This window comes from Triturus cristatus, chromosome 2_2 (assembly GCF_964204655.1).
Source record: "Triturus cristatus chromosome 2_2, aTriCri1.1, whole genome shotgun sequence".
NCBI lineage: Eukaryota > Metazoa > Chordata > Amphibia > Caudata > Salamandridae > Triturus > Triturus cristatus.
This window is the reverse complement of record NC_140582.1, coordinates 1,040,438,875-1,040,452,528: the sequence shown is the minus strand read 5'-3', so window position 1 is coordinate 1,040,452,528 and position 13,654 is coordinate 1,040,438,875. Positions and strand designations below refer to the sequence as shown.

Here is a 13,654-nt window from a genome sequence, read left to right as displayed (position 1 = left end):
TAAGGACTATCTTTCAGCCGTTTCTGCCTTCCTGCGCCTTCTTCATCAGCCTTCTCTTTTCAAGTCCCCTATTGTAAATAATTTTCTGAAGGATATTACTCATCTTTTATCCTCCTGTTCCTTTCGTAATGTTCCAGTGGGACTTGAATCTGGCCTTGACTTACCTTATGTGTGCTCCTTTCGAGACGCTACTTAATTGTCCTCTCAGACTCTTGACCTTGAATACTGCTTTTCTAGTAGCCATCACCTCTGCTCGCAGGGTGAGTGAGCTTGAGGCTCTTTCTTCTAAGCCTCCTTTCCTTGCTGTTCATCCAGGCAAGGTTGTCCTCCGAACTTGACCTTCCTTTCTCCCCAAAGTGGTTACCTCTTTCCACATAGGACAGACCATCACTTTGCCCACCTTCTTCCCACCCCCACATCCTCCCAAGGAGGACTAAAGACTCCACCGTCTGGATCCATAATGTGCGTTATCCTTTTATTTGGACCGCACAAAACTATTCCGGGTGGACGATCAACTCTTTGTTAGCTATGAGGGCGCAAAGAAAGGTCGGGCCGTGCAAAAACGGACCATCTCTAGATGGGTCGCTCTTTGCAATATGATCTGTTATTCCTTGGTGAAAAAATGAGCTTCCAGTAGGAATACGCGCCCATTCCACCAGGGCGACTGCAGCCACTAACGCTTTGGGACGAGGAGTCTCCCTCAATGACATCTGCCAGGCAGCCATGTGGGCAATTCTGTACACGTTCAACAAACATTATTGCCTGGATACTCAAGTCAGGAGTCCGGCTGTTCGCTTCTCCAGGACTTTCTGGTGTGAACTTGGTTGGTATTGCTGGGGTATCTATTCTAAGGTAAGGAATCTATAACTAATAGTCTCTTTCAGATGAACAAGTTACTTACCTTCGGTAATGATATATCTGTAAGAGGGATATATTAGTTATGGATTCCTTACCGCCCCACCCATCCTCCCCGTTCTGCTAACTGACTTCTAGAGTAAGAGCCCGAGTTTTGTGCACCAGTGGTCAGTGTCTTGCATGGCTCTGCGCTTTTGGCGTGGAATGTCGTGTAAAAGAACTGATGTCAGCGCGCAGGGGTGGCGCCTAAGTAGATACCGCGACGTCATCCCGGCAATCACAACGCTGACGACGAACGCGGAGTTGACCGACGCCACCTACCGACACACAGGGGTACTGCTGTGAAAAAATTCTCCAGATCCAGTCTGATGCCTGGGGGTAATTCTAATGTAAGGAATCTATAACTGATATATGTCTCTTACAGATATATCGTTACCGAAGGTAAGTAACTTGTTCATTAATGACTTTCTAGAGGTAGCAACCTAGGGAGTACTTTTCTATTTTGTCCCTGAAGTATTTTGGGGATTTGCTTGTGTCTTGATTGTGGTGTAAGCCCTCTTGTAGAGGCTGCAGTGTCTGAACAAACTGTAAAAGGCTGATTTTTTGGGCAGGCTGAGGTAGATATTTGTTAGTCAAGTGAGGAATTTATGGTGGGTTATGATATTGTTGATTGGTCTAACTGTAGAGATGATGCAATTTAGTTTATTGGTCAAATGTCATGGCAAGTAGAAAGCGACCTTGACACTGTTTTTTTTTTCTTTTGATGACTGCTCATAAAATGTTTGGTGAGTTGAGTGAGGGTAGTCCAGGAGCTGATACTTCATTTGCAGCTACAGAACAAAGGTTTCTAATGATGGTTTATATTCCCTCTTCAGAGTCAGTATCCCTAAGATAAGCAGATCTCCTGCTTTTACTTAGAAGTTCTTTCACGGTGTCACTATGCTAGTGGCAAAGGGTGACAACAGAGGGTCTGCAACAAGACTTAAATGCATGTGTGTCGCTCAGTAGAAACCAAACGTGATGACACCCAGGGCAATGCATAGTATCACACCCAATGGCTTAGTTCCTGAAGCGGAACATACCATGGATCCATGTGCATGGGTTCAACCAGTGTTGAACATTTACGTTTTATACTTGCCTTGAGTTTAAATTCCTAAAATGAGCAAAACTAAATGTTTTGGTGTTTCGAAGGATGTAGTATGCTCTAAGGGAATTTTAGAAAATAATTCATATTTCTGTTGCTTTTGGTGTTATAAAGAACATCAGCAATAAATGTGGCAGCTTACACTTGATCTTAAACTGTTGACACTCTAGGAAATTGATGTCCAGGAAAAAGTATGGCAGCTGGAGAGCAACTCACATCTATGTCTGTTGACTAAGTGAGAATCCTAGAAACATAAAAAAACAAATGGCCTTGATATTTTAGTGAATATCTTCTAGAAAGAGCAATTCTTGAAAATAAAAGAAATTGGGATCTCCCTCTGAGGACCTGTATGAGGTACCTGAGGGGCTGCATTTGCAAATTGGGTTCCAGAAATGTCTTCTGATGTGGTAAAAGGAAAAGGTTGAACAGTAACAGTTGCACAGTAGCAGGGCAGTTTTATTCCTCGTAAGACCTAGTATGTTTTTGTAAGACTTAGGGGCACATGCCTCAAAGTTAGGAATTGCGACTCCTTAAAAGCGATTATTAAGGAATCGCTACTAAGGATTCGCAATTACCTGTGCATGTAGGATTTGCAAAAAAAATTGTGCTTCCTACATATTCCTTTATAGTGAGTCACAAATTGCAATTCGCTATTAAGGAATGGCGTCCCATTCCTTCCTATGGGCCTAGAGGCCCATAGGAAGGAATGGGATTGCATTTGCAATTTGCGAGTTCCAAATGGGTACTCGCAAATTGCGCATGCAATTTCAAGGGTGCGAGGGGGCCAAAAGGCCACCCTGATGCATCTGCAAAAAAGGTAAGTATGCACATGTGGTGCACACACATGCCCTGTGGCATGTGTGTGGTGACTGATAACGTCGCTCCTGGGTTGAGGCAGCCATTTGAGAGAGGTGGGGATCAGAGGCCTTTGGTCTTTGTTGGCGTCCCAACTTCAACTCAACCTGATGAGGGCCATCCGCTTAGTGTTGAAAGCCTTCCTTCCATCAGCCAAAAGGAAGCTGGTATACGTGGTTATGAAAAACACCACTGGCATGTGGCATTGCAACAGAGAGGCTTCACCATCAAGGCATTTTCCTGGTTGAGAACCCTCTGGCAGGCTCCGTGAATGCCAGGGCGGGCAAACTTGGCCGTCGATGCCTATCAGATCACGAATCGCAATTGCAGCTAGAAGGAGTGCAAGGTCTCTTTTGCAAATGGGAAGAACGTTGGCTCAATCTATTCGCCACAGCCAAGAACATGCAGTGTCAGCAGGTCTGGGCATTGGAGTTTCCCAATGCGTCTCTCGCTCTGAGACACATTCTGCCTCGGGTGAATTTATGGCTCCTATTTGCCATCCCGCCAGTAGCTCTTCTGCCCCGAGCTCTGAAAATAATCAGGAGAGATTATGCCCAAGCCATTCTAGTGGCCCCAGCTTGGGCATGGAGAGGATGGTATCAGCAGATGTAATAAGAAAAACACCTTGTGACCACATCACCACAATCCGCTACATACAGTCACCCCAAGCTATAAAGATTCTCTTTGGCTTGTATGTGACCTCGGCATTACAGGCCTTGGGCAAGGGTTACCTGTCACCTTTCTCTGAGAAAATTATCGGCCATGTGCTCACATTTTAAGATTATGCAAAGGCTCAGATATGATTCTCAAGTAGAGCTTTATATACAATCATCTGTGTTCATGTGTAGCATGGAATATCTGTTGTTTTTTTATCAGTTTATCAGTCCGGCATCATTAAGGCGGCTGTAGAACCCAACTTTAAGTGATTTCTTTTTTTCTTTTCTTTTCATATTCCCTGTTTAAAGTATTTACGGATAAGGGGGAAAAATACCTGCTTTAGATGATTTTTATACATTTTTTACCGGCCTGCCATGACGGTGTAAAACCTGGCAGGTGGCCTCCCTACTTGCCGTGCACTTTCCTCCAGCATGCAGTCTTATCCTCTTGTGCAGCACGTAAGCTTAACCTCTTGTGCAGCATGTAAGGGTAACCTCTTGTGCACACGTGTGTCCATTCTGCGAAGTGCAGGATGCCTGCTCACTTTTGCGCATGTATCCAACAAAAACACTGAAGCACACCAATTGGTCGTAACTCTCATCCACAGTCAATAATCTGTGGTTCAATCACTCCAAATGAGTTTTCTTTGGAAGAATTTCACAACAGTTGTTGAATCAGGTCACTTGGATACATTTTAATCCATTTCATTGAAAAATAGAGAGCAGCAGCAGCAGCCTACGTACGTTTCGCCCTCCTGGGCTTTCTCGAGGCTCAAATCCAAGTTGCTAAATTCAAAACCTCTTTCTCAAGTATATGAAGCAAATGACTTCTTAAGTGGTCAATATAAAATCCAAGTCGAAATGCAATACTTTATGGTTGTTCCAGAATGAAAAGCAGTGAACCGGGTAGAATATAAACCGGTGTAGCGACCATGTCAATGATTAATGTATTCCTGTTTATCAACTTCTGTCCTCGACTTTGGAGGGCTTTCTTCTCCTCCACAAGCATGGGACCCTGCTACGTCCTCTCCTCCATTCCGGAGCAATCCGTGCTCCTAGTACCGGCAAACTTTTGCGCATGTATGACCACTCCTCCCACCGGCCTCTGTGTGGTGCAATGTTATCTGATAACGCATGACTAGAATAGCGTGCAGCCACGTGAAGCATGCAAAGTCACCCTTCAGTGCACCTGTTGGACCCGGTTCCCATTCCACATGCTTATGTTATGTTATATCATTTATTGAGCGCTCTGTTACCCATAGGTGTCCTGATGCTATGTGAGACTTCCTTAAGGAATGAGACCAGAGTCATGCTAGTCCGCAAACAACCACGTTTTTAAGGCTTTTCGAAAAAGCCAGGAGGTTCGACATACCTCTCAAATGCGGAGGAAGCTGATTCCAGTCTCTAGCTGCATTGACTACAAAGCTTTTGCCACCCCAAGTGGCTTTATTTTTTTTTACAAACGGCACATAGACCAGTTTGGCATCAAATGAACGTAATGGTCTATTTGGAGTGTACCAGTACAGCTGCTCTTTTAGGTAGGCCGGTCCTGCTCTGTTAAGTGCCTTATGAACAAGACACACCGCCTTGAACCGGGTACGCTTCCTAACTGGCAGCCAGTGCAGTTTACGTATCTCTTTCGCTATTGGGGCGTATATTGGAATGCCCAACACCAGTCTTGTAGCCGCATTCTGCAGGAGCTGCAACCTCTGCAATATTCCTTCCTGAATGTTAAAATACAGACTATTGCAGTAGTCCAGCCTCGACATGGTGAGGAAGGTGATAACTGTTTTTCGGCATTCTGTGGGTAAAAAAGACAGAATTTTCTTGCAGGACCTGAGCACAAAAGATGTGGCCGAGGTCACTGCATTTATCTGGTCTTAAAAGTTTAGCTTCTGGTCCACCCACACACCTAGGTTTTTAACCTTCCTGTTTGGGGCGGGGAAGGGGCCCAGGGTTTCTGGCCACCATTCCGGTGTCCAGAAATTAGGATCATTGCCAAAACATAACACCTGCGTCTTGCTAGAGTCTAATTTAAGGCAGTTTTAGGCCATCCAATACCCTACGGCGTTCATACACTCTTTAAAACGGTGAGCCGTGCCTTTTGCCTCAGATGGAAGAAGAGACTCCACAATTTGCGTATCATCCGCATACGTAGTCAAACTAAACCCGAATGACTGAATAAGAGGTGCCAGCGAGGATATATATATTAAATAATGTCGGACTCAGTGGGGACCCCTGCGGGACCCCACATGGCAATGAAGAAGGGTCTGATACAAATTCCCCCAGCGCCACCTGCTGACTCCGGTTCGACAGGAACGATCCTAAGAGTCTCCCTGCTGCCCCCCGAATACCAATCTCCTGCAGCCGGTCTATCAACAAATTGTGATGGACCGTGTTGTATGCTGCAGAGAGATCTAGCATAAATCAGAGCTGCCTTGCCACCTTGGTCTAAAATAGTCTGAACCTCTTCGGTGGATTTCAAAAGTGCAGCTTCAGTACTGTAGCCTCCTCGAAAGCCATACTGCATTTGGTCGAGAGCTTGTGTGAATTCCAGAAATTGGCTAAACTGCGTATTTATATGTCTCTCGACCATTTTCTCCGGTATCGGAAGTCTGGATATTGGTCTGAAATTATTAGGCTCATTAATGTCGAGGTTCGATTTCTTTAATAAGGGCAGAATGGAGTTTTTTTTCCAGTACAACGGGTAATAGCCTTCTCTATACATCGCATTGAAAATGGGTGTCAAGACTCGAGCGACAGGCTCTGCTGCTAGCTTTAAAATCGCTATCGGACATGGATCCGAAGGGGAGCAGATTTCACCTGCATCAGGAGGTTAGCAGTTTCTGTAGTAGTAAGCGGAGCAAAATTGTCCATTGACCCTTTCTTATCTAGATACAGGTTATCTGCTTGGTCCGCCATGGTTTTTGGAATTATATTGGTGAAAGCGGAAAAGATGGTATTCACTTTCGCATAAAAGAAACTGGCCAGAGTTTCACAGAGCGCCTGACTAGGTGTAATTGTAATAGCCACTGGATTGGCCAGACTGGTGACTGTATTAAATAATTCCCTAGCAGAGTTAGTAGCTCTATTGATCTTCATGGAATAAAATAGAAGCTTAGCCTGATGGATCTGCTGTTTATATATGGTGAGACCTCGTTTATATTCCTCCTTGTCGCTATCTTTGTACTCCGTTCTCCATCTTCTCTCCAGATGTTTACAATTCAATTTCTTTTCCCTGAGTTCCTGTGTGTACCAAGGAGCGGAGGGTTGCCTTTTAGTGGGCTAGAACTTTTTTATAGGAGCAAGCTTGTTCCCTGCTGTCTCTAGCCAGCAACTGTAGGAACATGTAGCCTTAAGTTTGCGGGCGGCGTAATTATGGTCTTATTAAGTATGTCATGCAAATCCTCCGACACTACTTTATTCCACGCTCTTTTCTCCAGGTTTCTTTTTTTAACTGGTTTTTGCGGGTGGCGCTCGGGAATATTAAGATTAAATACCACAGCTTTGTGGTCCGACCATGGTAACTGAATAATATCCGTCATTCGTAAATGTGGATTATTAGTAAAAATGCCATCCAGTATGTGTCCACCCTTATGAGTCGCCTCCGTCACCTGTTGCTCTAAATTACTACACTTCATCAAGTCTAGCAATTTGGCTGTGTCTGGATCTGATGTAGTTTCCAAATGGAAATTAAAGTCCCCTAAGATGGTATAAGAGCACGCCATAATACCTGTTTCCATAATTTTGCCCACCTTCTCAATGAAGTGGGCTCTGGGGCCTGGTGGTCTATATACAAGTGAACCTTGGAAGGTATAATGGGGAGATAAGCGGAAGGAGAAGTCTAACGCCTCGCAGCCTTCCACCTCTATTGCAGCAGGCCTCTGGGAGCAGTCATCCTCGTAGTGCAGGTTAATGCATATATGTAACATCAACCAGGAGAAGGCTCTTTCCAGCTGCCTTTAGCGTGGTGCACGTATGTGCACCCTCCAGTCATCTGTTTTCACTGTGCAGCCATCTCCTGGGCCATGCTGATCCATGCAGGCACTCCCGTGCATCTATGCCTGCAGCAGCCACCTGCGTGCAGACTGGCTTCGCTGCATGTATTTAACTGTTGTTGTGACATGTGACACAGCTCGATACTCAATGAATGTTCAACCCAGTCCAGTTCCTAGCAGCCACTTCTAGCCCCATCTAAACCACAGAGACACATTTGTGAAGGTGTGCCCTCTAGAAGTGTAATCAGTTACAAAATTAGGATGGGGCCAGATGGACTCCTAAACAGTGATTGACAAGCTCTAAGCATACAGCAGTTCAGTGTTTTCCTATGTCTGCTGTCCAAGCCCACACAGTACCCCAAATTAAGGTCAATATCCGAGATCAAAGTTTGCGCAGTGCAAGAAAGTACTAAAGCATATTGTAACATAACATTCATGGAAAAATGTCCTAGATCAACAAGTAACAACAAAATAATGCAACATACGAGAGTGTAGATAATTGACTGTGGCTGCCAATGAAACATGGGACCTGCCTATGAAGTGGTCCTCTAACTGCTTCAGTTTTGACCGAAAGAATGGTTATTTAGAAGAGAGCAATACTTTGTGACTTTAGCTGTGTTTACCTAACACAGACTGCAGGTCACGACGGTTCAAACCCTAGCAAGCAAGGCCATCTCAGCTTCCATCCTTCTAAAGGTTGATGAACTGAATACTTTTAAATTGGGTAAATGTAACCCCTGGTATTTACAGCGCTTAGAAACAGAAGAATGGTATTAAAAGCTCAACAAAATAAAATGACTATTGTTGCAAGTTGTTGTTTTCATCACACAGCGACTCTGAGACAACTAGTAGGTCTAATTTTGTTAAAATATTTGAACCATGTGTAATTTGAAAGCAAGCTGAAAAGGAATCTTACCCGAGTGTGTATTCGTGTACTTATGTGGGCTTTTTTGTTGGCTGTTGACATACCATCCTGCTCTCACCGTCTTCGTGGTCATGGGATGATCGACTCTTTTTCCAGATTACAGAAGGCCATCACTTTGTGAATCAAACAGGAAGTAACGTGTAAGATTAAATTATTCCTTCAACTCTTTTGACTTGTATAATTGGAAAGCACATTAAACATTACAAAAATAAACAGTCCAAAAGCCTCGTTGTTGGCCTTTGTCCTGCTGACCCCTCTGCAGATGTCCTGCTGCGCTCCTACTTCCAGCGCCACTGCCCAGATGGTGTTTGTTGGTACTGAGGGCAATAACAATGCGGTGCATATGAGAACATATATATGCGAATTGGCTTAAGCGGGCAGATTGCGTCACCGATACGTGGACATCCTTTAGGTGCACTTGCGGCTACTGACGGATTGACGTTCTGAGGCCATACACGTATGGCTGAAAGGATCAGCCTCGTGATGGAAGCAAGTCCCTAAGTGCCATCCGTCTTGGTAGCAGTAGATTCAGTTCCTGTCGCTGGTGTGCACTCAGAAATACTGGAAACCTGTATGGCATCCTCGCGAGTGGCATGGAATTGTGCGCTGCATCTGGTGTAAGCGGGGCTGTGAGTCTCCCCAGTAAGCCGTTCTGTGGGCTCTCCATGTCTTTGTGCGATAAACCCATAAGCCTGTTGTTCTTTAAGGCCTTAGTCCTCTAAAGATATTGAAGGCTCCTCCTTTAGAGCCTCCACTTGATCACAACGTCATTTATCTCCCTTTCAAGACACTGTTCCTCAGTTCAAGAACTGCTGCCTAACTCTGTTATCTGCAGACTTCTCTTGCGCGTATTCTCTAATGATGAGGGGACCTTTGGAGTGAAACTAACTTTCTGCTCGAGATGGTAACACATTTTCACTGGAACCACTGTGCACCGGTACTGCCCTTTAGGCCACTCCTACTCCCAGTTTGTCATTATAGTTCGAGATCTGAAGAGTGCAGTAGAATATCAGCTGTTTGTGGCTTAATAGGGTCCTACTAATGGTATTGAAGTAACAAAAACCTACAAGTAACGGGATTGTATCTAGTTTAAGGATTAGCCAGCATGACTTCACTTAATAGTATCCTCATTTTGCCAGGAGCATTTCAGCTATTACTCCTTTCATCAGAGGGGCGACCTTGACGGCTGTTTGCTAGACAGCCATTTGGGCTTTACTTTACACATTCATTAGGCATTGGTGCACGCCTTAAGGTAGCCCTTATTATGTCATCCGAGACCCTTCAATGCTGAGAAATATTTCCTAGATGGGTAATCAGCAGAGCGAGTGGTACTGATTCGAAGAAAAGGTTTTGCACCTTTAATGACATTAGTTCTACATTGTATGTGGCTGCATCATGTACATAGTATGGAGCCATCGGCTCGGTCTGCTTTGCTTACTGCCTGTAACGCTGAGGAGGACATAAGTGGACTTCCTGGAGCTGTTGCTCTGTGGAAATAGGCCCAGGCTGCGGCATTACAAAGAATCAACATTACCACAGGTAGGTAACAGTTTTTTGTTTTTAGCCACATCTTGATTTCTTCCGCCACCTCCTTCGCCTTCTGGTTCTTTTGAGTAGTAATGGGTATGAAACGATGGGGCGGGGGGGGGGGCAGATGTTCCCTTTCAACCAACCTCCAACCTCTTCGGTCTCCAACAAACGTAATCCTTAGCACTGATCACTACCCTCAGCCCGCATCTGGTGTCTCGGCAGATCCACCTCTGTATGCCCACTTACCGTGCGCTTCTAACACTACTGAGATTACTACTGAATTCTTTTTATCCTGCATGTTTATTGTCAGTAATATTCATGTTGTTCATGTTTTCTTTAACAGAACCGAAGTATATTTCAACAGCTTGTGAAATGGTGACTGAAATGGTGGAGAGTCTGCAAACTGTCTTGGCATTTGGGCATGCAAGGAATCACAGTATTGCTGCATTCCTCACTCCCGTCTTCAAGAATATAATTATAAGCTTAGCTAGATTGCCCCTAGTGAACAGCTATACAAGAGTGCCTCCCTTGGTAAGTCATGTTATTTATTGCTTTTTGTCCTATAAGATAATTGCAATTTGGGTGCCATACGTTAATGTAACGAATTATAATGCTAGTCAGTTAAAGGTGTTCTTTGATGTAAGTGGCAAGGAAGCAATATTTGTTCTCCAAAATTATTGTGGAAAACAATGGTTCAAAAGTTATGCTGGAAGGAATAATGCATGTTTCAGAATTTTGAAGACTTGTTATTTCAGTATTTCTTTGACTTGCTTCTCATTGTTGTCTCTTGTACAATTTTTTGATTAGTTTACTCTAGGTATTAATAGAAGTGAGTGCTGTGGATACGTCTTGCAAAACAATGACTCATTTTGACATCGAGAACAAAGTGAATTAATAATTAAAAACCTTTTTAAGAATTTTTAGGTGTTCCAGATTTAAAGTTTTACTATGTTGAAATACAGCAGGCAAAGCTCTAAATTTATACCATGTGTAGAGTTCCAAGTTAGTGTTTTTTTCCTATTTAAAATACCTTTTAAGAGGCCCTACTGAACACATATTTAGTCAAGGCTCTGCCAATTAATCCCGTTGGTAGTGCTCCTTTGTTGGGTTTCCACACAGTTGCTAAATGAAGCTGTGCTCCCAGAGCTTTTGGGATGCACGTGCCAGCCTCTGTGTCAGACCTGTCTATGAATCTGAAAATGTCACCTTCAGCCTGGCGTCGGCCCCCATTTCCGTGCCTTTGGCAGAGTTGCACACAGCATGATATTCGGTGTCACCTTTGGCACAGTTGTTGCAGAGAAATGGAAACAGAAAGAGGACTCTAGATGTCGAAGAATCCCCTCCAAACAAGCTCCATCGCACTCACCAGTGTTCCCACCAGTTTAAAGGTGTTAATCACTCTCATTTCAAGGTCCCCTTAATTCTCTCATCAGTTTGCTAAGAGGGATAAGGTTGATGCTTTGAATGTCAAAAATATCAAAGCTTCTTACTGAGCACATCTGTAGCCACAGGTGGCAGCTTGTGTCAGCAGGTGACAGAAAACCTCATCTATTCAAAATGGTCCTGGTTTCCTTAGTGCTCAGACAGTTTCGGAGAACCCATGTGTGCATGCATCTTCACAAAGTCTTGCCCCGGACAGTTTTCCTTTTTTTACCTGGTTGGGAAGTTTGATGCGTCACTTTGGGAAGCTACATATTTGTCTAGGGACAGACAACCATCCCAACATACCTACATACATCCAATTTTCTCTGAATACCAGAAAAGGTAAAACACATTTAAGCCCATTTCTACCTCATACTCTCCGTGCAGCAAATACACCAGTCGCTTAATCCACAAACACACGAAAACACACACTTACAAGTCTATCATTCATTGCATGAAGCTGTCCCACCAGAATATCAAACTGTAACACAAAATCACAAAGGTAAAAAAGCGGCGGCCTAGTTGTCATAGTTAATGAAACAATAAATCTCACCAAACCTGGGGATGTGTGTTTTTACAAGGTTGTGAGTCCCTCCTTGTTAGATGCAACCCTACCCCAACCTTTTCATGTTACTTTATCCTTCTCCTCAGCCCAATACTTAGCAATGCAGCATTCCCAGAAACATTGTTTGATACAATCTCTAACCTTTTTACAATATAAGCAAAGATAGCCATCCTTGATGACCTCAACATATGGTTTGACAAACCTAATATGCCACACCTGAGAACTATTCTTACTGACCTAAGCACACATAACCTACAACAGCTCGTTCCAAATCTCACACACACAATCCTGGAGACACATTAGATACATTGTTCGCCAACCCAGACCATCACGTTCCAAAGAATTACACCAGTCACATGGTCAGACTACTTACGTATTGCCTTCCAACACAAGACACAAAAACTCACCCCGAGTAAAATCATCTTTCCCTCAGCTAAATAGCGACCTTGGAACAAGCTGAATTTGGAGGAACTAGAAAACCTACTTACCTCCAAAACAGATCTGGTCTAATTCAGTTCTGTACAAACACTCCGTAGATGGCTTCATGAAAAATTTGCATACTTCACCGCAAGATAAATGTGCACATATAACCATGTAAATATTGCTGCTTTAATTCACATGGTTATTTATACAGAGGGATTTTCTCCAGCCATGACACTTTACAAGTGTCATGTATGTATGTTTAGGAAAAGAAAAATCCTCCTTTCAACCTTTGTCTCATCCCTCCTCTCCTTGGCTGATCCTAAACCTTTCTGGCTACTGTGAACCCCCAAACATTGTCCTCAAACTTTCTCCTCCTTTGTAAGCCATGACCCCCAACTAACAGGCACACACAACCATTACTTACAAAAACAACTTACCACTCCCCCTTTTAAATCCATTCCCGTCAACCTTTTAGGCTAAACTCTACTAAACACTCAAAAACTCTAGACCACAAACCTAACGCATTTAATGCACAAAAATAAAAACAAACACAAACAAAAATAATTATTATTAATCTACTAACCATTCACTTCTAATCTTGGGTTCTAGAGTAACGTGCTACTTGCCGCAAAGCGCTTCAACACCTCGTCCTGGGTAGTAAGCGTTATATATATATATATATATATATATATATATATATATATATATATATATATATTACCTACTGGCGGTCGCCAGTAGGTAGTTATAGTTAGGACCCTGTTTCCATAGGAAATCTGCAACATTCTATTTGGAATAACTTTGGCGCCGGTCGACGAATCCTCGCGAAATTTTCAAAATAGGTGGGGCACTACGCTCCGCTCCTACCCTGAAAGTCTCGGGGGGATTCGTCAAGCAGGGGCCGAGAAAAAAGGGGGGTCCCAAAACGCGTTTTCCCCATGCATTTTTCCATAGGACCTTTAGACACAGCTACAGCCCGAACGGCTGAACAGAATTACTTGAAATTTGGCAGAGAGGTAGCCATAAGGTCAAGGAAGTGCCTTTTGCAGGTCTGGTGTAAATCTGTTCAGTATTTCCTGAGAAAATAGCATTTAAAAGCATATATATATGTGGGCGGAGCCTAACCACACATCTCATCCTGAGATCTGATTGGCTGTCAGCACTTCATCCAAGAAGTGTTGGCAGCCATCTTGGGACCAATATACATGATAGCACCTCATTAAAAAGCATTGCAGTTAATAGAAGGTTTTAAGACTTTAGTTACATTATAAATCATTTGTT

General features: G+C 43.6%; 1 protein-coding gene across 2 annotated transcripts in view; it reads left to right on the top strand.

Annotated features, from left to right (window-relative positions):
* HTT (huntingtin) overlaps positions 1-13,654 on the top strand; it is a 2,065,683-nt gene that overhangs the window by 1,617,486 nt on the left and 434,543 nt on the right. For both annotated transcript variants that reach the window (XM_085642500.1, XM_085642499.1), the window contains one exon: positions 10,307-10,494. In XM_085642500.1, coding sequence (XP_085498626.1) covers positions 10,307-10,494 — 188 coding nt within the window. The remainder of the gene's footprint in view (positions 1-10,306; positions 10,495-13,654) is intronic.